The sequence below is a fragment of the Corvus kubaryi genome, unplaced genomic scaffold (genome assembly GCF_017639235.1).
Source record: "Corvus kubaryi isolate FWS band 111438036 unplaced genomic scaffold, C.kubaryi_AGA036_p1.0 138, whole genome shotgun sequence".
In the NCBI taxonomy this organism is placed as follows: domain Eukaryota; kingdom Metazoa; phylum Chordata; class Aves; order Passeriformes; family Corvidae; genus Corvus; species Corvus kubaryi.
The window spans coordinates 19,328,839-19,356,666 of record NW_024580672.1 but is presented as its reverse complement, the minus strand read 5'-3'; the positions used below and the strand labels follow the sequence as shown (position 1 = coordinate 19,356,666).

Here is a 27,828-nt window from a genome sequence, read left to right as displayed (position 1 = left end):
CAACATTACAGATATCACTAACTAAAACTAAACTTGTTTAGGGAACAGCTCAGAACTGCTGCATAAGATACAAGCAAAGCATTAAAAACAAACAAGCCCCTCTTTTCTTCCCCTCCTGTACTACTACTTATGAACCAATTTAAAACCCATTTAAATACCAACAGCATTTCAGGAAAAATATGAGATTCTAAGATGAAAATGGAAAGTGTGGCTTTATTTCCCAAGGAACTAAGGGAACATCCATCCTCACAGGACAAGTCCATACACCAGCAACAGCTTAAAAGCTCAGACACAACAATGACTGGGGGTCACTTTTGCTGGTCACTGTGCTTAGATATAGCCAAGGTTTTACTTTTACAAGCTAAAAACACACTCACAGTCAAAAGTTCAAGTTTTGGGAAATACACTGCCTTTTGTAAACCCAACAAAAGACCTACTTATCCATTTAAATATGTTATTTTGGAAAAATCTCTCAAATTCCATACTCCTCTGAAGAAGAAACTATGCCTTAAGCGCCTTGCACCAGCACTTTGTATTTAGGCTCGACCAAGCTGAGTCCTGCTGAGCCAGGGCTGTGCAAACACAGTAATAAAGTTATCCAAGAGATGACACGGCATGTGTTAATTAAAAGCAAAGAAAACCCCTGTCACACATGGGAAACACAAGTCTGATGCCCAGCGCATGGCAGCGTAACTACACTTATCATCAAGACACCAGAACTGGCTTCTGGCGGAATTATTCCAGTGCCTGGGATTTACATGGTGTTCCTCTGAGCGGGACTCGAGGCATCAGCAGAACAGGTCTGGGTGCTGGGTGACAGTGCCTGCAGCGCCCGGGGAGAGCCAGCCCAGGCCAGGCTGGAGCAGCACTGAGGCACACCTGTCCCCAAGGGAGAGCCCTGCCATCACCCTGGCTGGCCACGCTCCATGCGGGAACACGCCCAGCTCCGGACACAAGGCTGTGCTTCAGCAACGGGGCAGTGAGTCCCCTTCTCTCCCTGCACAATCCCATCCTAACAACACAAGGAAGGCAAGCAAACGCAGGAGCTGCGTTCTGGAGACATTAAAGCATTTTTTACAAGACTTCCTGAAGGCAATTCCCCACCTGTGGAAAGCAAGCCCAGCTGTGCAGCAGCTGGCAATCCCTGCAGGTGAGTCCCGGCGTTCTGCTGGGTGGGAGCAGAGCGCTATCGCTGTCAGGGACCACGCAGAGGCATTCTCAGAAATTGTACATTTCTGGCACTGGTTGTGGAAACCCTGAGAAGATAGAGGCGTTATCTTGGCAGGGGATGGTGTTTAGTCACACGTTACCTGAGGGCCTGCACTTCCTCTCTCACCCAACCCTCCCTGCTTAGAAATCCCTTTATTTCTTAACACGTGTACCCAGATTGATCATTGACTGATCAGATGTAACAATAAAACAGAATTTTGGGGTTTTTTTCCCTGAGTGTGCCACATTACTGTGCTCGCATTAAAACTTAGGATGAGTTGCTACATTAAGCAAACACAATTATTTTAGACTAAAACACTTAAAGGGACTGAAATGTGTTACAGCACTACTTCCGTCGCAAGCTAAAAGAGGGACAGCAGAAAGCCACATAAAAGTATCAGAAGTATAAATCACAGGATGAATAAGCATATTTGCTGTAATAACTGTCAACCATTAAAAAAAGCCAATCACGTCACCACGGAGCAGCTTTTAGAGCCTCGGAAGGGCTCTCGGTCACGTCCTGATGTCATTGGAGCAGGATTTCAGAGTCCCGAAGTTCCCAGTTAGTAAACCTGAAGCAGAAGTTCCTCAGTGCAAACACCACACACAGAGTCTCCTCCTCGCTCGAGCACAAACCCCAAACCCAGCCAGAAACCAGAGCAAGAGCCACAAAACCATCCACTCCTTGGTTTTTTTTTTGGGGGGGGGGGGGGGCAAGGAGAGTTACTCCTCACCCACAGCTGGAAGCAGCGCTGCGGCAGCGGGAGAGTTTCCAAAAGTTTTTCAAAAGGGAAAAAAAACAAAACAAAACAAAACAAAACAAACAAAAAACCCCAAGAGGGGAAAAAAAAAACCTTTCCCACTCACAAGTGCCTACTTACCAACGGCAGGAAATAATCAGCAGCGTTCCTAGTCGCAGTCATCCTCGCCGGCAGCACAGCCCCCCGGCACAGCCCCTCGCCCGGCCGCCGCTCCCCGGCGCTCCCACCATCCCGGGCGGACACCGCGCCTCCGCCGAACCCCGCTCCCCGCCGCTTCTCCGGGCGAGCTCCGGGAGCGTACAAAAGGCCGAGGAATAGGAGCCCGGAGCTGCTGCTCGCAGGCTCCTCCCATGAGGCTCCCCGAGGAAAGGCCGGAGCGGCCGCGCTGCCGCGCCCGGGTCCTCCCCCGCCGGCTCCGGCGCTGCCGCCGCCCCGGGGCATCGGAGCCCGGCGGGGCAGGGCTGGGGCTCCCGCAACAAAGGAGCGAAACCACCAACGCCAGCCCCACTGACCGCCTCACACGTGGGTTGTCTTCTCTTTTTTTTTTTTAAGTTTTTATTTCCCCCCCCTCCCCTCGGTTTTACGGTGGAATTTCGGAGTTTGCATCCGCTGGAGGGGGGGGATGTGGAGAGATTAAATTACGGTGTGTGTAACGCTTAAAGCACACACAGATAGCTCCCAATGTTTTAAAAGCCACTTAAGAAGAGCCTGGTTTAATTGATGGTGTTTGGCAACTTTTTTTTTTTTTTTTTTTCCCCCCCAAGTTTCAGGCCGCAGGAATGGTGTTTTGCCCAACCTTAAATAAAACTTTTTTAAATGGTTTCAGGATGTAAAGTTTTTAACACCTTTCACAGAAGCATTATGTGTTTCTAGCTAAACAAATAACATTTTCTTAAATCTAAACCAAACCATTTTTAATCCTAGCTGAATTGTTGGGTTAAATTCCAGCTCCTAAAGTCACCCAGGTTTTCTCATAGGTTTCTTTACCTGCCTTCTTATAGGTTAATCTTATTTTTCAATCTTTCTTATGGGTTTCTTTACCTGCCTTCTTGTTTCTTTACCTGCTTTCTTATGAGTTTCTTTCTTTCCATAGGTTTTTACCTGCTTTCTTATAGGTTTCTTTACCTCTAAGAAAATGGGGCAGTTTTAATTAGTTACATGCCCTTATTAATCTCTTAGGTTTCCTATGGGTTTATTACAACACAAAAGAATGGCTTTACAGGTAATTAAGTCTGGATGGGGATACACCAAATTGCATATACGAGCTGCCAGCACCCAAGGAATTAATTGAGTCTCTCCCCAGGGAGATCATTATCATGTTTATAACATGCCATACAATAACTATAAGCTTTATGATATCTATCCCACAGCAAGAGAGTTGGTAGATTGGGTATTTGGTAAGCAATCAAGATACTTCAGATGAAATGCTGGGACTACAGAGACTCAATTTAGCTGAGTTAGTTTCCCAGCTGACTCTGTGTCTCCAAACTCTTCAACTGTGGTGACAGCCACATCTTGGGTGACAAAACTGACACTTCCTCTTCTTCAGAACTCAGTCCAGCCCCTAGCAGGACTGTGCATCTCCTTTTAATATTAAGGTACAGTAATGATACCTGGTGGACTCCTCAAAGCATCAATTCAGAACTGGGCTGCAGGGGGGGAAATATATTAATCAGTTTTTAATTTTTTAACTCTTGGACAGTTCCTACTTCTAGCTCTTGTCTGATCTCCTATAAGCAAAAGGAGGCAACAGATTTTTGTTCAGGTGAATTTTGTGTTAGAGGAGAACTTTCCCATCTAGTTGAAAGCAGAAGACAGGTATTTCCCCTCCATGTGCTCATTGCTGCTTTTAACAATTCAGATAGCTGTACAGGAACTAGAAGGCTACACCAAATGATCCCCAGACACCAAATCAGGCACTGTAATGGCTTAAAATGCTGAAAAACATGTAGACTGCCACCATCATCTGGGCTGCAGGGTATGGCTTTTCATGGGGCCAACACTGTGAATGGTATGGGGAGAACCCACTTGGTTGCAGCACTGGGAGCCAGTAGCACCCACTCTGACAGCAAGAATTAAGATGAGTCTCAGAGTTAAAACTTTCTTGGGAGAGTGTCTCTCTCATATCCTGCTTCCCAAGCAGTAGGAAACCAGCCATGGAAAAATTTACTGTGATTTTTGATACAGGTACAAGGATCCAGTCCCCCTCTCATTTTGGGGGGAATTAACCTCTTTTGCCATCTGGAAGCCATTTCACAAATAGCTTCTGCAGGTATAACTGCCCTGAGGGGGAGGGAAACCCTGGAAAGAGGAAGATTCATTAAAATAAATTTTTATTTTCTTTGCAAGCAGCACTTCAGTCTGGCTCAAAGCCGTGGCCACAGACAAGCCATGTTCCTGCTAACAGAACCAAATCGAACATTTTTGGAATAAATGGTCATTTTTCTCAAACAACATACCTCTCCATGTTTATTCCTTAGCCTTTTGCTGTGCCAAAACCTTTGGACCAACTGTGAAGCAATTTCAACCCACCTTTGTGACAGAAACATTTCCAATTGTCTCCCAGTGCCTTCTGCTACTTAACCATGGGAACCTGATAGGCTGAAACTCCAGGAAAAGCTCAGGTGTGCCTGAGCTACCTTAACAGAAGGCTTGGGCAGGACAGAGGGAACCAGCTGAAAGCAACAGGGAAACAAGAGATAAGCAAGCTCCCAGCAGACAATGACAGGGTCGGGGTGGCTGTCAGGGTGCAGCAGGGCCAGGCTGGCTGGGGCAGATCAAAGAGCCGCCAAGGAAAGCCTTGCAAAAGATTTCTCCGGAGGCCACAGCTGGGCTGGAGTGGCGAGTGGCTGATGAGAGGGATGGGGAGCAGGAGACATCCCACAGGATGGCTGTGCCAGAGCCCAGGCCTTTCCCTGGCTCCCTGCGAGGAAAATCCAGAAAGCATCAGGATGGCACAAACTAAGGGGGGACACTTTTAAAAACGTAGATCATGGAACCACGGAGTGGTTTGGGCTGGAAGGGACTCATCCAGTGCCATCACCTGCCATGGGCAGGGACACCTTCCACTATCCCAGGCTGCTCCAAGCCCCAATGTCCAGCTTGGCCTTGGACACTTCCAGGGATCCAGGGGCAGCCACAGCTTCTCTGGGCACCCTGTGCCAGGGCCTGCCCACCCTCACAGGGAAGAGTTTCTTCCCTATATCAAATCTAGCCCTGCCCTCTTTCATTTTAAAGCCATTCTCCCTTGGCCTATCACTATATGGCCTTCTGAAAAATGCATATGTGATTTTAAATTGTTCTTTGTGAAAACTTGGTGCCTGTTTTACAACAAATCCATAGAAATGTACTTCAGTTTGTTTAGAGTAAAAGGGGAGCTTCTCGTTTGCATTTCCTAACCAGAGGCTCACAATCATTCACTCTGCAAAACCACAGACCCAATTAACTGCAGAGCAGCCTGGCTGAGATACCAAGCCAAGTTCTGTAACAAACACCTGAACTTTATACTTCTGCTACTTTCCACATACAAATTACCCACAGCCATCATTTGTGGTGGCTGAAAATTAGCTTGTGCATTTGCCAGCAATTTTTACTGGCAGGGCTTTGGGATGGCTGTCTCTTTAAATTCCCAGACTTTCACCTTAATCTGAAGCAAAGTTTAATGTTAACCCATTACAGCTTGCAGGATAAAAGTGATGGGAAACTGCCATTTTACAAATTTCCAATTAAGTAAGATTGGTTTTTAGAAAACCCTAGGCTAGACTCGAAGCCTCACAAATTCCAATGATAACTTCTCTAGCAAACCAAGTTTATCTGGAGTTTCTACCAGAAGAACAAGATTTGGAGAATGGTAGATGTAACATAAGTTTCATGTACCATCACAACACTCAAAAAAGAAAAAAAAGATAAGACATGAAAAATCTTGGAGACTTTAAATATTCAGCAAAACTAATTCTATATTTTGAGTCATTTAATGACGTTGTTAGGAAGGGGAAATGGAAGTTTTAGGTGTCTATTTATTTTTTTCCTTAGTTGTTAGTAACTGAGCAATGTATTCATGCTTTTAGCTTCCATTCCAGGAAACAAATCCAATCTTCTCTGTCTGCTGCAGAGTTATTCTTAGCTGGCTTTGATATTTCTATCAGCTAGGAGAGCATAACAATGTTATCATGGTTACAAATTCCAAAGATTTTACATAAGCTCTTGAGTGCCTTAAGAAAAAAAAAAAAAAAGGCTTTATTGATTACACTGTTTGTGTTTCATTAGCCAAAGCAGCTAGGAAAAACATTCTGGAGAAGAATTTTAAAAAAACAGTTTGATGAGTTTCATGGAGCATGTGCTCCATGTTTTTCAGAGCACCATGGACAAAGAGAAGCCAAGATTGACAGGTTGGAGGCTGGAAAACACCAGGCCAATGAATCATTTAAATCCTACTTGTCTACATACAGCCTGTCTTCCTAATTTGATTTTTTAATCTGTTGAAACAACTAGACACCCCTCTTATTAAAGCAGAGCAGGACAACTGTGGGTATAGTGCTTGTAGGATGGTCTGGGTGGAAAAGGATCACAGGACAGGGCAGAATTCTCCCTGGCTCACCTGCCAGAGGCTCAGGGCCAAGTCCTTTGCTGGGATCACTCCAATGGAGCAGAGAGTTTTGGGCCAGCATTTACCCCCTCCAAAGGCAGGCTGCAGCCTCTCACACAGCTGCCTTGAAAGGAATGTACCAAGAGGGAAAGAAAGTCAATTAGTGAAATTAAATTGGAAACAACCTTGTGGAGTCCTGGGGCACTTTTGGACAGCTGGTTATTTTACTGAGGATACCAAACAGGGGCAGTGGGGAAGAGGAAGGATTAAGCCTGGCTGAACAAAGAGGAGGTGCCAAGCACATTCCAGCAAGGAGAACAAGATTACCGCAACATTCTAGGGCTGGTCCTTCCCTGCAGTGCAGAATGGTGGCAATCAGCATTTCACAGGGACCTTAGAATCCAGAACAAGTACGCCTTTGATTGCAGCAATTAACATTTCTGCACTTATTACTGCAATTTGAGAAGAAGTACTTCTTACAGACACTCCAAAGACACTCCACTGTAAGAATTAACCTGTGAGGTGAGTGTAGATGGACAGGCCCCAACGGATCCATATAACATTTTTTTATTTTTCCAGAGTACCCAAATGTTAAGGAATTGCAATAACTAAAAACTCCCCTCTTTTTTTTAGCAATGCATCTGTGGATTTCCATGCACCTGGACCAGTATTGATAAGATGGGCTCCAAAGAATCAACATAAAAGATAAGAGGAAAAACAGAAAGAAAAGGGTATTGCAAGATCTGTGGAGTTGTAGCTCTTCAGACACATCTGTGTGTCTGTAATTGCTGTTTTCAGAGATGGCCTCCACCGGGTTCAAAGCTGGGGCTAATCCTACTTCGTATATTCTCTTAGAAGTAGGGACCATGGACGAAGCTCCACGGTACCCAATTTTCCAAGAAGCCAGAAGATACAGTGTTGGAATAGGGAGAACAGGGGATCTGTAAGATGCAGGAATTATTTTGAGAAAACAGGTTGAAAAATACATCTGGGGAAATCTAATTAGGGGGGAAAAAAGTAATCTGAAAGTAATTTTTATTTAATGAGGAAAGAAGACTGAAAATGATGCTAAACTTCCCGTGCAGACATTGGACAAAGTATGGCAGTGTCTGTGCTGGATTTCTTTAGCAAATGCCTGTATTTGATTAAATAAATGTAAAGTCTTGAGAAACACAGAAGGATGTGTGAAAACAGCAGCTCATCTACCACCCATCCATGTCAGTACCTACCTTACAATGTGTGTCATGGTCTCACATACCTGGCTTTTCACTGGAATGTTTTTTGAATACAGCAGGGCATACTATCCAGTCAGCATTTTATAAATACTTTACAAATTTCATAAATACTTAGATGCTGCCTAAACCAGAGGTCATTGACCATTCCATGGTCAATGGAATCCATGAGAGTAGTTGGCAAAACTCCCTTTCACTTCCTAGAAAGCAATGGGAGATGTCTGTTGGGTAAGAGCAAAGGTATCTTAATTTTGCTCTGCTGTGAATAGAAAAATACCAAAATTAAATATCTCAGACTTCACACAGATGAAATTCCCACAGAACTGCCCATCCTATTAATTTAGTTCAGAACTGGAGGCATGTCCAAAGGCACAACTGTACTAACAGCTGCACCTACTGAGGATAACAATGACAGTAAGAAGGGAGGTAAATAAAGAGAAAGAATTCAGATATAAAGAAAGAAGAGCAGGAGGGATAAATAACCAGATTGATTTTGTGCATTTCATTTATGTGTGAATCACCTCCAGCTATTTTTCCCTTTGCTTTGTGATCTGAGATGCTACACACCTGAATCAATTTTGAGGTTAAAAAATAGGGAATTAAAGACCTGCATTATCAGTGTTTTGACAAGTTTCCTTTTAACTGCAAACTCTTGTTTTCAGATGCTAACAACACAAAGCCTTAGTGCTCAAAACCCACTTGCCTGATCTGAAAAGCAGTTCTACATTCCCCACCTCATCCAGCAATACTGTTAAAATATTTAATACTGTTTGTCATGGAGACAAAAAAAGACCAAGTCATATTTATTAAGGAGTGAACATTCTTTTTGGAGTTACTGAACTTGCCAATTTTTGATGGCAAGAACAAAGAATGAAGCAATTCCAAAAGTATATCTGGACCAACTTTAGAGATCTTGTCTGACCTATGCAGAGGACATAAGGAGTGTTTTTCAAGTAGTTTTGCTGACTCCCAACTGCTGCCATGTACTTCCCACATAAAAATACTGTTTTGAGTGGTGCGTGATGGGAGTCAGTACAGCAGACCTCTGCATTCTCTAAGAGCATGGGTGTCACTGCTTGCAGTGTGTTTACAGCTCCCTGTGCTCTTCCCTGACTGCACAGCCAGCCCAGCTGAGCCCCTGAGCATCTTTGTGAGCCTGCAACACCCAGAGGCCTGTGAACAAACCCAGCGTTTTGCCAAACCAACAAATCAGCCAACACATGCAATGTGTTCTCTGTACCTGCACATTTGGGAATCACTTCACAGCCTCCCCCTCTAAAAGCTCCCTCAGTACCTTTTCCAAGAGACAATGGCAGCTTGCATGTGCCATTTGAATTACAACAGCTTATCAAAAAATCCATCCCACCTCTGAACATCCCGAAAATTTTGCCATCATTTCCAAGTTTACTCCACGCTCTGCTCAACATCTGTCACAGTCCATGATGCAGACAGGAGCATTTCAGGGACTTGAGGGCTCCCTGTATGTACAGGAACCTCCGTTCTCCATGAAAGAAAGATGAAGTGTGGGTTACATTACAGATCTGTGAGTATCCATTGCAAGAGGAGAAAAAAACAGAAAAACCAACTTAAGTCCTGATCTTTCTTTCCAAGTAAACCTCGGTCAGAAAATAAGGCAATTGGACGCCCAATAAGTAGGAAAAATGACGTTTTTGATGCCCAAATGTGGCCATTAGGAATACAGGTTTTTAGTTATTGGCTTGGTAAAGAGAGTTAAAAACATCAAAACAAATTGGGTTTTTTTTCAGTCTGTTTCAATGCTGACAGACAGGTTTGCTAAAATCCAGCTCTTCCCTGCTTCTGCTGGTAGCACAGCTGTACTTCCACAAGGAAGTGTGGCTTCAGCCACAATCTCCTTTCCAAAAATGACTTCCTTTTTACTGAAGATTTGAAGGGAAGTGACTGGTGCTGTACTATTGCCTGCAGACATAAGGACTCTCCTTATCAGTTGCCCAGAGTTGCCTCCCTAAAGGAGGTGGGAGCAGGAATCACTCCAGGCAGCACTTGGATTCACTGTTCATCTCAAGACCAGCCTCCTCTCAGGGCATAGCCACAAAGGGAAGAAATTCATCTATTTCCTCTCCAGGAAGAACTCCTAACAGGGATTTAAGAGTCAGATCACACAACTTTACCCCCTCATGCACAATTCAGTGGGGTTTCAACATATGGGATCTTGTAAGAGAGGGAATTACAGAGAAGCAGTGGAAGGGGAGGAAACAAAGCTGAAACCATTCAGAACCTTCTCCCTCTGAGAAAGAAGGTTCTGAATGGTTCTCAGAACTATTTCTTTCTCCTAAACATAATTTACTTGTTATTGATATTTGTTTTGAGAGCTGGGGAGGAATCTTTCTCCCTGGAGTTCTCTATATCAGGTCCATATCCTCACAGTCAGCTCTTAGAAATGTGCACCTCATTTTGCGTGGCTGTAGTAGTTTATCCTCTGTAAGAATGACAGGGCAATAAACCACTGCAAAGCACTCTGAGCTTTGTGGCTGACGTACACAGCATATGGAACACACCTTGAAATTTAATGATACAAATCCAGTTTTAACCTCAGAGGAAAACTGAATTGGTCAGTGTATTGTACTTGATGAAGACAGACCAGCCAGCTCAGCTAATGCTCTCTGCTTCTTTTTTGTGATATAAATGCATACTGCTCTAAAAACGAGCCTGACAAGAGCAGGGTTTCCTCTGTACCTCTGAGAGTCCCCAGTGTTTCAGCCTTTTGGACAGCCACAGTCCAAAATGAGCAGCTGCCTGTTGATGCAAACCCTCACGCTGGAAAAACAGGTGATAATGAATTCTTGAAGCATATGCAAGCATTAAGCAACTACTCTGTGAATTGTCAGCAGCTGTTTCAAGAGCCCTGCCCTGCCTGCCACAGGTATCTATTTAAAGTATGATACCCGCCCTGATATGAAGCACATGCACAGACACATGCACTGCCCAGAGTGCCTTATGGCTCCTGAGCCAGCCCATGCCAGCAATTTGTTTGGGAATTTCAAAGCTACTCACTGTGAAGCTTCCCATCGTATAAAGGGAAGCAAACAGAAAAGAAAGGACCTCAAGAGAAATAACAGGGTCTAATTTCCTTGTCGTTTTACAGACAAATCCTTCAAGAGAAAATCATATAGCTGTCCTGGTTTCCAACACTTCTAATATTTTTCCAAAGTACATTCTGCTCACAGAATTAGATCCCATTCAGCCTCCATCCCCGGCACACATACAGAAGGAAGAACTCCCCCACATTCTCACCACAACAGAAACACTTGAGGTATGTTCACTTACAATATGGTTTTATCACCTTCACCTTGAAGGAATGTGGCACTGAAACATTTTCCCTCATTGATCAGTTAGTGCCATCTACGTTTTTGGGATTACTTAGATTCCGTCTCTGCAGACCAATTATTGGATCGTCTGATACAGTTTAGCTTTTCCCTGTTGCCCTGTGCTCTGTCTCTGTCTATCGCTGCCTCCTCTGATACAGAAAGGAGAGGGACAGTGTGCCAGGGAGTTGTGAGGTTACAGAGGAAGCAGTGACATGACTAGATAAAGGGAAATCACCTGTTCTAAGATTGTAATTATCCTGAATTAACTGCACATCAAACTAGGAATTCAAACGGCAAAATAGAAGCTCATTAAAAAAGAAAAACAAAAGTCTTAACTTTATTAAAGCAGTTACTGCTAGGTGTGGAAAATAGAAAGAAATAAAACCAAAAAAGCAACTCTGAGGCTCCACGAGTCCCAGCTCAGAAGAATTCACATCTGAAACAACTCCATGTCATTAGAAACACTGAATAACACTGTGATCAAAGGCACTGTCAGTGCAATTATATTGTACGGGAGGATAAGAGGGAGGCCCAGACAACTAACTGTGAGTAATTGGGTTACTCCGTAGGCTTGTTTTTAAACACTGCACTCCACCATGTGAATGCTGCAGGTCTCATTTAACTGGGTCACCAAAACTGAGGCAAAAGTCTCCTAACTTAAGGCTAGGAAGTGTGATTTGTATGCATAACTTCAGGCTACGAGGTGTGAACACTGGGAAGCATAAGCAAATCCACACAGGTAAGGACAGGAATGTGGCCCAGCAGATGGAACAGCTCAGAACTGTGCTCCTCAGCTTTTAGGACCTCTCTGTCCTTATGAATATTAGTGTTTTTTTCACGCAATCCACATTTAGAAGCAACATATACTTAAGATAAGTTTAAGAACAGGGTAAGTGACCTGCCCTCCCAAACCGCCCAGACAACGGGCATCTGCCTGGAAAATTGCACCCCTCTCCAGCCCCGGGCTCCTGCCAACTATTTCACGTAGTAATTCAAAGTAAATACCTTTCAGTGGGTAATCCTGCCACAGCCACGTCTTGAAGTTCACTGAGGTCAAGGTTCTTAGGCTCAGTTAATGCAAGCGGTGATAGCTTTCCTTTGGCATCCTGGAGGGAGCTTTCGTGTTCTGAATTCATCTTGCTTGGCTGATTTTCAGCAACAGCGAGACCTGCACGTGCAGAATGCTCACCCTGCTCCATCACAGGGAGGGCTGGAGAGGGATTTTTGTACAGGTCTGCCTCCTGCTCTGCAGTGCCCGTGTTTATAGCTAAGTCTCCCTCAGCAGTGACTAACATCCTTGCAGTACCAGTTTCAGGGATGTCTCCACTTTTTTCCTTACCTGTCCTTGCCGTGCTTAACACTGTGGCACTGTTCTCTTTCACGTCTCCCTTAGTCATGCTGCCAGATTCTAGTTTACAGTCAGTTTGCAAGCAATCATCCTGGCTTACTTCAGTTTTTAAGTAATCTATTAACCCATGCACGGTCACTTTTTTCTCTTGCTGTGCATCTTGAGAATTTCCCGATGTTTCCAAGTGTTTCCTATTTACTGCTTCATCCTGTATCGTCTGCATGTCATTCTGAGACCTAATGTCATGCAGAAAATTGCTGTGAATATGTGTCTCCTGATCTTCCTCAGGTGACACATTGAAATTGTCTGGCAATTCTTCATGATTGTAAGATCCTCCCGGGACGAGCGTTGAGGCTGCCATGCTCTTGGCAATGTCTGGATCACCGTACTCACTTTTCTCCTGTTCATTTGGCTTAGGATCCTGGCACTGTGCAGTAGGAAGACTTACATCCTCTTCAGAGGAAACTGGTTCTGCACTACACTCTGTAATTAAGTTATTTCCCTCTGTGGCAGCAGCATCTTCTACGTCCCTCCCCTGTACATCGCCTGCAGAGATAACAGCTCCAGTGGCTTGCTGCTGGCTGTCAGAATACGCAGGGAAGTTCTCAGCTGCTGCCCCATCAAATGAAGCTGGTCCTTGCTTCTTTATCTCTAAGCCTATTAGCGATTCAGGATCAACGCCACCAGCACACACGCCTTCCTCTCTTTCCATCTCACCGCTCTCAGTGGGTTTGCCTGGCTTTTGCAGATTTTCCGGAGCGCGTTCAGCAGATGGAGCGCCATCCAAGCTAGGGACCACTTCTAAACAGCCAGCGGGCTGCCTGCTTTCCTCAGGGTCCTGGAGACTTGCTGGTGGCAGCTCTGCCACTGTGTTTTCTCGTTGCAGAGATTTGCCCTCTGCAGCTTTGCGGGAAGTCTCAGTAGCTAAAGACAGCTCTTGCCCCTCTGCTTCTGAAGTGCCCTCGGGAGCACCTTTGCCCGCCTTGTTTGGTTCTGAAAAGTTCTCAGCACCACAGAGTTCTGCTGTGTCCTTGGCCACTGGACTCTGCTTGAAGCCCACATGGTTTTCAGACAAAAGTTGGGGTAATTCAGCACTCAGTGTGCTGTGGACAGTTTTTTTAAAAATCTGGCTGATGTGTTCCCTGAAGTCTGGGATGCTGGAGCCAATGTCCAGAGAGCTGCAAGTCAGAGCCTCATGCTCCCTTCCAGAGTTCTCTGCAGACTGTTCGGAAACACTGATGTCTGCCCTGGTTATGTTATTATTCTCTTTTGAAAGCTCTTCCATTTTTTCTGAATTCCCAGGTTTCTCTAAGATCTTACCATACTTGTCATCTACACAGATATTGGTTGCAATTTCCTCATTACAGACTTCTTGTGATGATGAAAGGCTCAGCAGCTTCTCTTCTGGAGAAGGGAGTGCTAACAGAGACTCTGCTGAACTGTCACTTTGCTGTTCTTTGAAGTTTAGCTCACTTTTTGTTTTTTTGGATTTAATTGCAGAGATCTCTTTCTTCAGCTTCTCAGAATTGAACTGTGATAAGTTTCCAGTTCTCTGCTCTACATTCAAAGTCTCTGGCAGGGTGAAACTTCTGTCTCCATCACCCTGAAAACTTTGGTCTGGACAGTCTTTTTCACTCACACAAATATTCCTGGCAGAGCTGTTTTCTGAATTTTCTGCTTTACCTGTACTTTCCCTAAGTGAAGAACCTAAGGGTGCTGGCACTGGAGGACATGGGGGACCCTGCAAATTAGAGTTACCTTCTAAGGTGTTTTGGGATGCTACAACTTCCCGCTCATTATTTAGTGATTCCCCCCCTGTACCCTTGTCCGTGTTGTTTCCAGGTTGCTGGCTGGGATGGCTGAGTGCAGAGGTCTGGGTAGAGAGGGCTGTAAAATCTGCTTGACAATAACCAGGCTGCTCTGTTGCATTTTGAGTGCAGCTGGATTTATGTGAGTTATCAGTAGGAATTACTTCCCTGTGTGCCTGTAAAGGTGAAGGAGATCCTTGTGCCCCTGGACTTGTATCAGGCTTTATATTGCTTGTTTCTCTGACAGAAGCACTGTCCTCACAACTCATCTCCGTGTTTCCATCTTTCTGGATGATTCCCCCGTCAGCAGTCAGAATATTTTCTGAGTTTTTTGCCATTAATGGCATTTTCCTTTGAGTTTCTGGACGAGATATTTGGGGATCATTTTTCTCAGAATTATCAGAAGTATGTGCTATTTCTGTATCACTTGGCGAAGCCTGTGATACGTTAGTGGCACTTGCTGAATCCTGTGTCCCTGGAAGAGTGTTTATAGCAGCGGCACAGCTTTCACCAGTATCATCCTCTCTCCTGCACATGCTGCCTGGCTGCTCATTCTTTTCAAGTTCTTTACAAAACGTGTCTCTCTGACATGCTGCTTCATGCTGCCTCGCTGAGATCAAAGAATTATCACCCTGCTCGGGCTTGCTTGAGTTTTGCTTACTGCAGCACTTTTCTTCTGCCTCGAGATCGGTTTTGTTTTGCTCGTTGCAATCTTGCAAATTAAGCGCGCTCACACCAGACGTGTTCTGCCCGTGTTTGCTGCCGCTCACATCCTCAGCACTGCTGTCGTCCTTGTCCTGTTCTTTTGGCCTCTCAGACCCACACTGGGGCGGTGCTGGACCTGGCACAGAAGATTGTTTATCAGGGTTGTTTGAAACATCCAGAGGTATTTCTGGTATGTTGCTGTGATTATCTCGGTCCGGTGGCCGCTCAGGTTGTAGCGCCCTTCCTTCGTGCTCCTGACCATCTGCTCTCCTGACAGCTGTCAGGCTGCTTTGGTGCTCCTGTTGTTCAAGTCCTGTATTTGAACTCCAGCCACTGTCACCAGCAACAGACAGCGACTGCTCTGCTTGCTCTGCTTGGGGAGGAGCTGTTGGAACACCTGCATTCTCCTGCGCCTCTTGGCTGCTGCACTCCAGGAGCTCCGAAGAGCTGCACGTGTCCCTCTCAGAGGGGCAGTTGTTTGCAGGGACGTGGCTGTCACCCCCTTGCTCCATGTGAACTTGGTAATCAGTAAGTCCTGAAGTGCTGGCTGCAGTTTTGGGGGGTTCTGGGTGAGCTATCTGTGTATTTCTGTGACTTTCTGCAGCCACTTGCTCCAGCTGAGCTTGCACATCTGATTTGCATTCACTTTTCTGAGCCAAAGCTTCATCCTCCTCAGAACTTTTCACTGCTGTGTGGTGCTTCTCTGGTTGAATACCCTCATTTTGATTTCCATCCCCAGCACTGCTGTGTGCAGCTGCAGGTTCCTGCTCTGGATCTCTGCGAGATGCTTCAGTGATGTGACCGTCCTGTTCTTTGGTTTCCAGGGCCTGTGAGGCCTCCTTGGTTTGTCCCACAGTCTCTGCCAACTCATTTAAGCCCTGGGGACTGAGTTTTAATTTGGGCATTCTTGCGCTTTCTCCTGACTTGCTGGAGCTCTCAGGCTTTTCTTGACTCTCAGCTTTGTGTTCAGATTCCAACGCAGTTTCTCTAGCAAAAGCCTTTTCCCAGGACTCATCTTGCTTACTCTGCTTAATATTATTGTTCCCAGGGTGGAGGGGCAGTGAACTGTGTGCACCATCTAAACAAACCTTTTCAGTCCTGTTACAGCCTGACTGGTCCCAAGTTCTGCCTTCTGCCTCAGTGTTAAAGCAATCAAAACTCTGTGGGCATTGCTCCCTTGCTAACTGTGGTGAAGCCATGAGCTTTTTCTCCAGGCCATCTGGGGCAGCTGTTTTCTCTTTGCTCATTTGTTGTTCAGGTTCACAACCATGAGACTGGGAATTGCCTTTGGGTGATTTAGAGTTACTGTCTAAATTCAGAGGCTTTCCCCCCCCTGCTTCCCCCAGGTCACCTGTTGAAGAGTTTTCACAAAGATTGAAATTTTCAGGATCATGTTTCAAGTGAGTATTTTCCATGTCCTGGTGGTAGCTACTAACAGAGCTCAATAGTTTTCTTTCTGCCTCACTTGAGCCCTCAGGTAATTCACTGGTTTCTGACACTTGTGCATCCTCTGTTCTGATTCCATTTATTCTTCCTGTTACATCTGCCCCCATTTCTTTTTGATGCAGTTCTGTGGATCTGCTCAAAGAAGTACTTGATGCATATTCTTCCAGTACTAATCTTTTATCTACCACTGAATTTTCCTTGGTGGGACTGATAATGCTTTCTGTTTCAGAAAGTGTGGTGCTTTCTCTAGACACATCATCAGCTTTTATAATTTTATCGCTATTGACTTCTTTTGGGCTTTCAGTTGTGACAGCTGATTTTTCTTCTTCCTCCTCTCTCTCAAATGATAAAGGCACACTGAAATGCTCGGCACTAACAAGCTCATCCTCCTTTTGAAGCTCTCTTTGAAAAAGGGGTTTGTTTTTTTCAGAGGCTGTTTTCACTGCTTCACTCCTCGGTGGATCTTCAGAGCCATTTCCAGGCACATATTCCCTCGAAGGCTCTTCAGGCTTTGGTAGCAGGAAGAGATTTGGAGAGCTAGAAGGCAACTCTGACATTAAAGTACAGGGTTCTGATTGCTTCCTTCTGCTTCCAGATAGAGCTGGATTTGCCTCATTCCCTTTAGCTGTTGTTTCAGCATCCATCTGTAGATTACAGATCTCAGTGAAGCCCTGAGCATTCACAATTGCTCCAAATTTTTCACTGTCTGAGCCTCCTGTTGCTGGATAATTTGGGATTAAGGTTTCCTTTTTCATTAGCAGACCCTCTCCACCATCTGTGTTCTGTCTACCTTGCTGCATTACTGCCTGCAGCTGACTTACTTCCAAAACTCCTCGCTCCTGCTCGGCCTTCTGAGCAGTAAAATAATCTCCTGCTGCTTTACCCTGTGGAAACATGCTGACATGTGGCTCCCTCATGCCACCCAGCTGCTCATCCTGCCTGAGCGATCCTAATTCACTCAAACTCATTTGTGTGGCTCCTTGCATTTCTGTGAGTGCTGCTGCAGGGCTGGGCTCCAGGCATGGGATTCTGGGCTCATTCTCACTGGTTCTGGTAGAGGAGGCAGCAATATTGTCCACAGATTGGGCATGTGCTGATCCCTTCTCTTTGTCATTCACTGGACCTGGTGATGGCCGTGCTCTGTTGCAGTCTGAGGGGTGTAATTTGTCACTGCTGCCTGTGATGGGTTCTCTGGCACAGTCTGCAAGAGGCACTGAGACAGGCAGGCTTCTCTCCCCTGCTTCGGCAGAGTGCTTTAAGGAATCAGAGTCTGTTTGTCCTACTTGCTCTTGCAAGGCAGTGCTCTGTCCTGTCCCCTCTGAAGACACTGTGCTGGAATTTGGGTTGGATAGCTCTTCAGCACTGTGGCTACTGATGCCTTCATTATCGATGCTGCCAACAATGGAAACGTTTATTTGTTTCATGTCAATAAAGAAGCAAAGAATAAGAAGCAAAGAATAAAACCGTTTTGTGCCACTGATGTTTCAAAGCCATGCAGTGCATGCACTGAGAAGCTGATAATCTGCTTTCAGGAGTTAAACCATCAGACACAGTGATTTAAATGCTCATTACTCTGCGAAGTTCCCAGTCTTACCTGAGAGCCACCGTGCTCATGGCATGCATTTTAACCATTCCAAAACCTTAGGTGAGTGTGAGGAGAGGGGACACACATCTGACAGACTAAAGGAGCAACAGAGGAAAAAAATAATACTGGGAAAACCCGCAGTACCTCAAAGAAAGGCATTTTGTTTCTGCTTCTAAGAGACTACTTTGCCAAAGCTACGCAGTAAGTGCTGTTATCTGGCTGTACTCGAGTGTGTAGCAGAAGATTAAGGAGGGCCCATCTGCTGAATGTTTTCTCCAACTAATCAGCACAGTTGATTCTCACCAAAAGGTCAAAGGGCTCACCCTGCCGAACGTGGGATGCTGCTGTGCCACGATCCACACCCGATGAGGTCATTTAATTGCAGTGTTTGATTTCAGTGCATCTAAGCTACAGCCCTTGGTGTGATCTCTTTCTCCACGCATTAAAGATAAGATAGGAAAAAATGGACTCAGAGATGACTAACTGCGAGAAGGAAAAGTTATTTTAAGTATTTTTCACTGTGTGGACCTCAGTTTTCCACACTGAGATTTGTAGCTGATGAAATGGGTTACCCTTGTTCTCTCTCTCACTTTCCATGCCTGGGCATGGAGAGAAACATCTCTTTGAAACTGAATGTAGGATTGTACAGAGGAGCAAGGGGCAGTGTTTACTTGACATGAAATAATGAATCCCAAGCAAAGCAGGACACAGATAACACACTGCCAAGTGCTGGGTGGCCAGTGCAGAGCTGCACAGGGGGAGGTGGCTCAGAGTCCATTGCTGCAGCTTTGCCTCAGCTTAGCAGTGACAGGTTACATTTCAGAAATTCCAATTCCCCTTTAGACTGGAGCTAGAAAAGATGCTTAAAACGCCTTCTGCAAGGCCAAGCATAGATTGGATTTCAAGTAATCTCCAGAAATCTGAGAAGCCTCTCTCTGCTTCTCTGTCCAAGTTTTACACACGAAATACTTGATGGAGAAGTGAGTCAGTGACCAGCTCTGGGCTCCCTACAGATTAGGTTTCTGTTTTGCAAACACAGCCTCTGGGGCTGTGCTACCATGCACAAAATGCACTTCCAGGTGCAGCCAAACCCACTCCTTGTACTGAGAACTGCCCGACAAAATATTTCTTTAGGGAAAGCTGCACCTAAAGCTGAATATGAGTCTGTCTTAGGTCCTAAAAACATACCTCAGAGTCATTGCAGTGGAAAATAAACTAGTCTTTAAAGAGCCACTGGAATTTGCCTGTATTAAGGCTAAGCCTCAAATCTAAGGTAAAATATCTGTAACTTACAATTCATATGTAGTTTAAACAAGTTTCAGCAATGCTTGGCGTGGGTTCGAACATTTAATGCATAACACCAGTAACTTTTATTTAAACTTTCAGAAAATGGTTTTGCCCAGAGGAATTTTTCTTTCCCTAGCACACTGGAAACATCCATATAAAACTTACTGACACTGGGAATACCAGAGATGGCAATACTGCTGGATCACTGACAACATGGGGCATGACAGGACATGAGCAAACAGCAGGGACACGCCAAGAGGCTTTCCCTAAGCAAGGAATACACTTTATTATTGACATTAATTTTGCGCACAGGGAAGCTTAATTAGAAGAGGAGGGACAGAAACAGCAACACGGAACTGTGGAGGGGGTGGAGAAGTGGGAGTCAATTATTCTGGCTTTTTGCTGTGTTGCAGGTCTATCTTCTTACTGACTAAATTGCTCATTAGCAGTTTTGTGCCCAGGGTTCTTCACCCTGGAAGCGAGCTCCTGTCAGAGATACTGTGATCAGGAGGAGAACAAAACTGAGTGGAGGTTGAGGGGGGGGAAGCCCCTCTAACCTCTGTGAAACTGAACGCTGGAAGAAGTAGAAAACACCATCTACAGTTATAATTGCTCCTTATCATTTATCTTAAATCTCTGATTGTTTACTTATCATTAATCCCATCTGCCAACAGAGCTGGAAAATGCACAGTAATAAATCTGGGATGGACATGTTGGTAAGGTTCACTATATAGAACATTCATGATCATATATTTGCATTTTTCAGATTTCATCTGACTGAATTTTCTCTAAGACTTTAACACACATCTTCTTTGTTACATTAGATTTCTGTTTGCAGCTATTAAATATGAAACAGTTCCAAACATGTCTGAAGTTAATATTCTTGACTACAATTTCTAAACCCATGAACTATCTACTGCCATGCTGGTAGCAACTTTGTCAAGAGCCATAGAAATGTGACTTAGCAGGTTTGAGGGACATGACAATCCTATGAACTAAGTTCAGCATTCTAGATCAATCAAAACAATTTTTCTGGTATTCAATAATGCTGAAAAGTTGTTCATTTTATTCAGGAGCAGATGAAGGAATTGGGACGAGTTTGCAATTAATGTATGCTGAACAGAATTAAAATGGCAGTGCTGGCACAGGCTGTGATAGCGAGTTAAACTATCACTGCCAGAGTGGAGAAGCACAGATTCATTATCTGTGCTGCTGCAGCTCACTCCAATGTTTTATTCAGGACATAACAGAACTGAAAGGTTTGAGTTTTCAGTCACTAGGATAGGCCCACACTGACCTGTTTGGATATCTCTGTTCATGTTTCTCCCCCTGATGGAACTAACAAGGAGAAGTATGCAGGGAACATATCCTACATCTTCCTTTTCATTATTTGTGATCTTGTTTTTCTGTCTGAGAGACGTGCTGGGGTTAGACAAACATCTGTTGGGAATGCCTTAAGCACAGTTGATCCTGCTTTAGGGCCGAAGGATGGACTGGATGACCTCTTAAGGTCACACCTAGTCCCATTATCTTCCACTCTTTTTAAAGGGAATAACACTACTGGGAAATTACACCACATGCTGAGGATAATTCCCCTGAGTAAAACCCAATCTACATTAAATCAATAATTACTTGCAGGGAACATGTATTTTTAGCCAACCCATTTAATACAATCAACATAAAGCTATAACCCTAAAAGTTGGTATTCTTAAACACAGGAAAATAAAGTATGTTGGCTTTTGTGGGTAATCTGACCTATCTCAATATTATTAAGAAGAAAATTCATTAATATTTAAAACAAAACATGCAAATGACAAAGCATGGAAGAGTATTCAAGTTCCTCATAGTTCATGTAGAGTTTAGGGCAGAAAAAGTCATTTTGCTATGAGTAATTGCTGCATGTGACTGATGATGTTAAAAAAAGGAAAATGCAGTCATGCAAAGACATAGGTGCATCTGTAGCTTGAAATATGTGTGTCCCACTGCACTCAAGAGTTACCAAAGGGAACTTTCCCCTCATCTTAGAGGTTAAGCACACAGTTAAGATTTGCAATTCCAAGGCCCTAACATTCTGAGCATATGAATACTGTGCTTCCAGTTACAACAAATGAGTTAAATCTTCACATGCCTAAAATGTTTGGTTTGCATAAATAATTATTGACAATTTGCTTGTTTGGAAGTGCATTGTCAATTCAGCAATTATTTTTTAATACCTGCAGTTAACCTCTTCCACCATCAGAAGATACTGTGGCAAGTCTGAATTTTTCTGGTAAGATTTAGGAGTCCTGCCCAGTTACTAAGATGTTTTGTAGGAGAGAACTGCCTGGTCTGTGTTTAGGGTGTGAAGCTATAAAGGATGTTAAGAAATCGATGACTTTTGGTGCACATCCCATAAATACTTCCAGATTAAGAGCCATACCCAATCTACCAGCCATAAACACTTGAAATCACAACTCCCATTCTTTTGTCTCCCTGTTTTGTCATCCACAGCAAGGACAAAGGGCCAGGAGATAAAACCAGCAGCAGCCAGACAAAATCTCTGGCATTTAGCATTTACTATCTGAGTGGGAGTGTGTGTGGAGGGGGGTTACAGATGCCCAGATACGATAAGTGTACTTGATAAACAACAAGAAGCGAAGATACCACAACAGAAAATTGTAGGTAATTTAGAATTTCCATTTCTAATTCCTCTTCTCCCCTTTTAAAACATGCAGTAGTTGTTGAAAGGACGGGCAGCCCTCCCAACCCAGTCACACTTGTGAGGGAAAAACATCAAGTGCCAAAGCCTCTGGATCCCAGAGGTCACATACGGTTGCCATCCACACTGATGTAACTCTGAGCCTGAGTGATTATATTCCCAGGAGCAGGAGCCTGAAATGTGAGGATGAATTTAGAAGGCACTGAGGGAAACAAATGCACAGCCAGCTCTGCAACCACAGCACATGTATAGCTGCCTCTCAAGTGTTTCTGTTCTCCGTCCACTGACACATGAGAGATCAGTGCCTACATTTTGAGTTTATGCATTTGGACACAGTGTGCTGGAGGACTTGAGTTAAGGAATCTCGCATTTTAATCCGTCCCTAACAGGTACTGAAAGTTAACGAGGAACATGGAATTCATTTCCATATTCCCTTTCAGAAACAAAACAAAAGAAAACAAGTGACAGTTTTAGAGACAGAACAATTCACTGTTTGAACTTTTCAGTGTAAACAAACACATGAGAAATCCATCATCGCTAAAGGGCTGCTAACAGCAGCCAGGCTCCCCCACCCTCCCTGTGCATCTAAGCTTTCAGGAAAAAGTGAAGCAGGAATAATGATCTGTACGATCCTCTGGGGAGCCGTCCTCCCCTTCTCCCCCACCCCCGGTCACTTTTCACCTCCTTGTTCCACACACAGAATAAAACGCAGGCCCTGCAGTATTTTAAGTATGACCAAACGAAATTATTCTAACATTAAAGAGGTCAGCTGCACTGCTGCTGCAGCAAGCAAGCACGGCCAGATCTCCAGTTCCAGTTCCAGGAGCGGCTCCCGGTCTCCGTCTGAGCTATCCGGAGCATCAGCAGGAAGCGTGGCACTGCCAGGCTGTCCCACAGGATGCGTGGCAGCTTTGTCACCCCACAGTGGCTCTGCGGGTCCCACAGGATCTGAGCGCTGCACTCCGGGTGGGAGAGCAGCCAAGGTCATCCACAAAGAGCGCTTATTTCCCTGAAATCTTTCTGGGTGTGCATCTTTCAATTCGATGCGTCCGCTTCTTCCTAAACCGGCTGGGAAAAGCGCCTCTGGGGCAGAGCTGTCGAGCTGAGGATTCCCCAGGAGAAAGGCATGGTTACACCTCACATGGCCACCACTGCAAAGCCCGAGGCTTCCTAACTGTCCTGGCTCTTCAGTATTTTTATTCCACGTGGAAAGTTCACCGATAAATTCCTGATGATCTTACTTTCTGCACACAGGACTGGCGAGTAACAGGTAAGAAAAAACTGGGCTGAAACAGACTATTCTAGAGCTAGAGCCACAGACATTTTGAGCTCCAAAAGACAAGAATTTAAAAGCGACTGAAACGACTTGTGAGAATTTGTGGAGGACAGAAGAAAGCCACCCAGAGGAAAAGCAAACGTGGTAATTTTCCACCCAGAGATCCTCCATCCGAGGGTGGCAGGCCACACGCTCTTAAGACTCTCAGAGTTCACTTCAGGGTGGAAAAGATGTGTTCAAAGCAGCACAGGGGAGCGAGTTAAAAATAAACAGCTGGAATGTGGAACTTCAAAGATTTTCCGTTTATTGTCTTTGTTTCTATTTTGGCAGGATGTAACTTAAAAGACACCCAAAACAGGCATGTGCCAGCAGTTTCAGGAGTAAGGCTAAATAACAAGTAATTGCCTGAGCTCCCGCCCATCTAATAAGTTTCCTGAAACAAGAATCCTATGAATCCTTTCAAGCTGACTCATCCATGTAACATTCATCTCCCACGAGTCAGAATTTTGCATGCTGCAGTGCAAAGCTGTTTTAGCCAGCTTGAACATAAACCTAAATGTTCTAGGCGCTCCCATTTTGAAAAGGAACCCCTACAGAATTGCTCTTATGCCGTTTTTGAACACCACTTGTTTTTTTTTTAAATGCGAATTAGTTACAGGATAGGATAAAGTTACTATGCTAATGTTAAAAAAAATTAAAGCAAGACAGCACTTGCTGCAGGCAAGCCACAAATATTCTTGCCCAAGATAAGAGTCTTCACTGTACCAGGTGGATGCTGGTACAAATGTTGTCTGTTATTGTGAAGTTCCAACAACAACTCCAATTTGCAGGAAGGTTAGTCACGACAGGTCTACTGTAAATATCAGCACTTAGCAGTACTCATCATTTCCTCCCTTTCCCCCCCTTCCCATAACCTGCATACTGATTAGAATAGCAGAAAATTAGTGTTCTGCTGTCACAAACCAGAATGCATCATTGTTTTTAAGTAGCTTACTAGTTTATAAAAAAAATTGTGTTTTCTTCAGTAGGACAGCATGGTCACACACAAACAATACAGTGGTTATGCACAATACGATCAGGAAAAACTACAAACTAAAGGATACATGTGGTATTTGTTAACTGAAATAACAAACAAATAAAATACGTATTAAAAACCTCATCCTGTCCAATTTTACATCATTAATCCCTCCAAAAATTGATTTTTTTTCTAGCTACTGGGAATGGCATCTATGGATTCCCTCATTAGAGGCACTCAAAGACAGGAGAAATTCATCCAAGAAAAAGCTGTTTCATGTATAGACCTGGTGCTCAACAGTAGAGTGATGCTGGGTTACACAAGCCATGCATGTCTAGGAGAGAAGAACAACCTTTTATCTCTTTAAACTTCATGCCTAAATACCTTTATCATTGTAAACTGACTTAGCAGTCTTAGTCTTGCTCAGACTCTATTATTTTCAGCAGATAATTAAGATGTGCTAGTGACAGTCAGAAGAGGTAGAATTAATAGCAAATGTCCTCCTGTGTGAGTACTGAAATGTAAGAGCTCCATAGCACAGCCAAACTGTCCCTTCTGGAAAACAAGCTGCTCTTTTTTAGTAAATCCTTTTTAGATTATGTCATGTGTCTGAACTTCCCTGAAATGTCCCCAGTGTGGTCAATGATGATCTTATTCAATACCTAAATGGACTTCAGCTGCCACAGACTGTTGCCTAATGTCAATAATTTTAAAATAGACTAGATTGGAATAGAATAGAATAGAATAGAATAGAATAGGATAGGATAGGATAGGATAGGATAGGATAGGATATTGGAAGGAACCCACTATGATCCAGCTGCCTGAGCGCTTCAGGGCTGACCAAAAGTTAAAGACTCTTCAATGTTGCTCTGTCTCAGATGAGAATTTATTAGTACAAGCAAAAAGCGTAGAAGGTTTGGGTCAAGGGTTATTACAACAGCTGGAGCCTGGTTTAGAGTTATGCAGTAAGGCAAGAAAGTCAGTTTGGTGAAGAGTGAGTAGTCTGGTGGTGTCAGGTTATTTTGAGGACCGCATCATCATCATCATCATCATCATCATCATCATCATCATCATTGTCATCGTCATCGTCATCATCCATCAGGATGACAGATCTTGAAAAATCAGTTACACATGAATAGAACCAACAACAGCATCAGGGCTATTCACAGGAAGAAGCTTCTTGTCTCACCTTGTAGGTCCTGGACTAGATGGGGATAAGCTGTCAGCCAGTGGCACAGCAGCAGCAAGAGGATCTGAGATGTTCTGACTTCCAGACTTTTCTGGGCTGTTTTTCTGGGGGCTCCTTTTTAAATTGTGGCCATTACCAGGAGGTTGGCCTAATTCTGGATCTTGTGGAGTGTTCTAGAACAAAAAAAAAAAGAGAACAATTTAAATAGTGCTTCTATTTTGGAGAACACATAAGCTTAAGGGGTTTTGTTCTGCCTACTACCAGACAACCTCTGCGGTGGCTTTCACTACTTTGATGGAACCTGTAGGTTCTAAAGCCAAGCCATTTACTTTCCTAACAGCAGAAAAGCAGAAGGAAGTGGTTGAGCCAAAAATAAGTGCTAGGAAGAGAAGAGGGAGAGAAGAATGCAGCAATTGTTCTAAAGCAGCCAGGGCCTTTACTGACCCAAGGAGGGTATCATCTTCTCTTTTTCCAAGCCTGGCAAATGCTTCCTTGCTAAGCAAGTTTAAAATGAGAGAGGATGGAAACAGGCTATAAACTTGGACATTCATAATATTAGCAGTATATTTGGAGTTAAGTTAGAGTTAAGCCAACGTCATTCAAGACCCAGCACTTGAATCCAAGTCCAGATTCCTTCCCTCCCACTTCAACAGAGCTCAGAATGCCTCTGAACTGAAACAGAGGGCTTGATCCTTCACCAGGCTGTCCTTCTCTGATAACAGCTACAGGAAATGCTGGAGTTTCTGTAGTGACAGCTAGAAATGCTATTACAGAACTGTGGCTATGCTGCATCACCTCTTCTCAAAGGCAAACAATTACCTGGGATCTTCATCCATGGAGATATGCCTTTACATGAGTGGATTTTTTTGTTTTGTTTTTATTGCAAACTATTGGTTTTGCTGCAGGGAGGAAGAGAGGCCTGTGCAAGCACCAGGGTTACAACAGGTAGTGGCACCTTCCTACTGATTTTTTTTTTTTTGAAGAAGCATCCTTAAAAGGTGAAGAAGAGCTGGAAAGGGCTGCTCTGAACAGCAGCTGAGGTTGTTCTTGGAGCATAGCAAAAGAACTGGAGTAATGGAGAGAAACAATCAAGTGAAAAGCAAAAAAGTCTAAATGAAGGCCTTTTTCAAATCCTGTGGGACATCAAGCAATAGTTAAAAAGAAGGAAAGCTGCTTCATCAAATCACGCTTAACATAAAATCACTGTTGTTTTAATTCTTAATTGTAGCTGTGAAAAGCCTAAGGCACACTCAACCTAAGGACACATAAGTGTATTACTGATGGCAGAACTACTGCAGGGTGACACCAGAGAGATTAAAAGCACAGTGCACAATTCCAACTCATTTCTTGCGTTTTTTTGCACTCAATTTTAATGTTTATTTTATTCCAGCCGTAGAGAGAGCGGAGAGCTGTTGTTCAGAGAATTACACTGCTCTGTGTGAACACGGTGTGCTCCCACACAGACAAAAGCTTCTCGAGCTCAGAGCCAGGAATGAGACACCCAGCGGACGAGCAAAGCCCGTGTAATGAGCGATTGAAAAGGTCAGGGCATACTGAAAATACAAAAAGACTTCCTTTATACTTAAGACAAATTTGATTAACTCTCACATCCTTTGCCTTTCCCTGGAGGAATCCCTTCACTACAGCTTTGTTTGCAGGAGTCTCCTTTATCTCCCCACTTTCCGCTGGGAGAGACCAAGGGCTCTTGGTTTCATGATTGTGAAGCACTTACCCAGCATGTGCTGACATCTGGCATTTAGAATATTTATCTAAGCATATATGTTGGCTGCAAACCCAGAGTATATGGCAAAAAAATACTAAAACATCAAGAATTATACAAAGAAATTTGTTTCTTCCATCCAGGGGAAAAAAAAAATAGAGCTGAGTTAGCTTACAGGGCTCTGTTTTGCTTTTGATGCAGTGTTTTGGGCAGCCCTGCTTTTGTTTGCAAGAGAAATCTGCATGGAGACTTTATTTCAGCATGCAGAGAGAAAGAGCTGTGAAAAAATGTGTTATTAAATTAATTACCAGGAAAAACCCCCAATCAGTGAGTGGGTAAACTCCCACCAAGCCAGGTGAGGCAGACACATGCCCTGCTCTTACCTAGTCCATGTATCATGTCTTATCTTGAGAGGTACAGTGGGTCAGACCCAGAGCTGGGCCACAAACAAATGCCTCACAGTAGCAGGCAAATTAAAAAATAATTTTCAGGCCCCTTGCAGAGAGAAATGACATCCTTCCCTTCCCTTCCCTTTTTCCTTTCCTTCCCTTTTTCCTTTCCTTTCCTTTTCTTTCCTTTTTCCTTTCCTTTCCTTTTTCCTTTCCTTTCCTTTTTCC

The 27,828-nt window shown here is 44.1% G+C and overlaps 1 protein-coding gene across 15 annotated transcripts in view; it reads right to left on the bottom strand.

Moving 5' to 3' along the window:
* Positions 1–27,828, bottom strand: part of TACC2 (transforming acidic coiled-coil containing protein 2) — a 130,795-nt gene that overhangs the window by 78,753 nt on the left and 24,214 nt on the right. For all 15 annotated transcript variants that reach the window (XM_042019483.1, XM_042019482.1, XM_042019494.1 and 12 more), the window contains exons 3-4: positions 25,492–25,664; positions 12,140–17,833 (exon numbers count right to left, since the gene is read on the bottom strand). In XM_042019483.1, the coding sequence (XP_041875417.1) occupies positions 12,140–17,833; positions 25,492–25,664 (5,867 nt within the window). The remainder of the gene's footprint in view (positions 1–12,139; positions 17,834–25,491; positions 25,665–27,828) is intronic.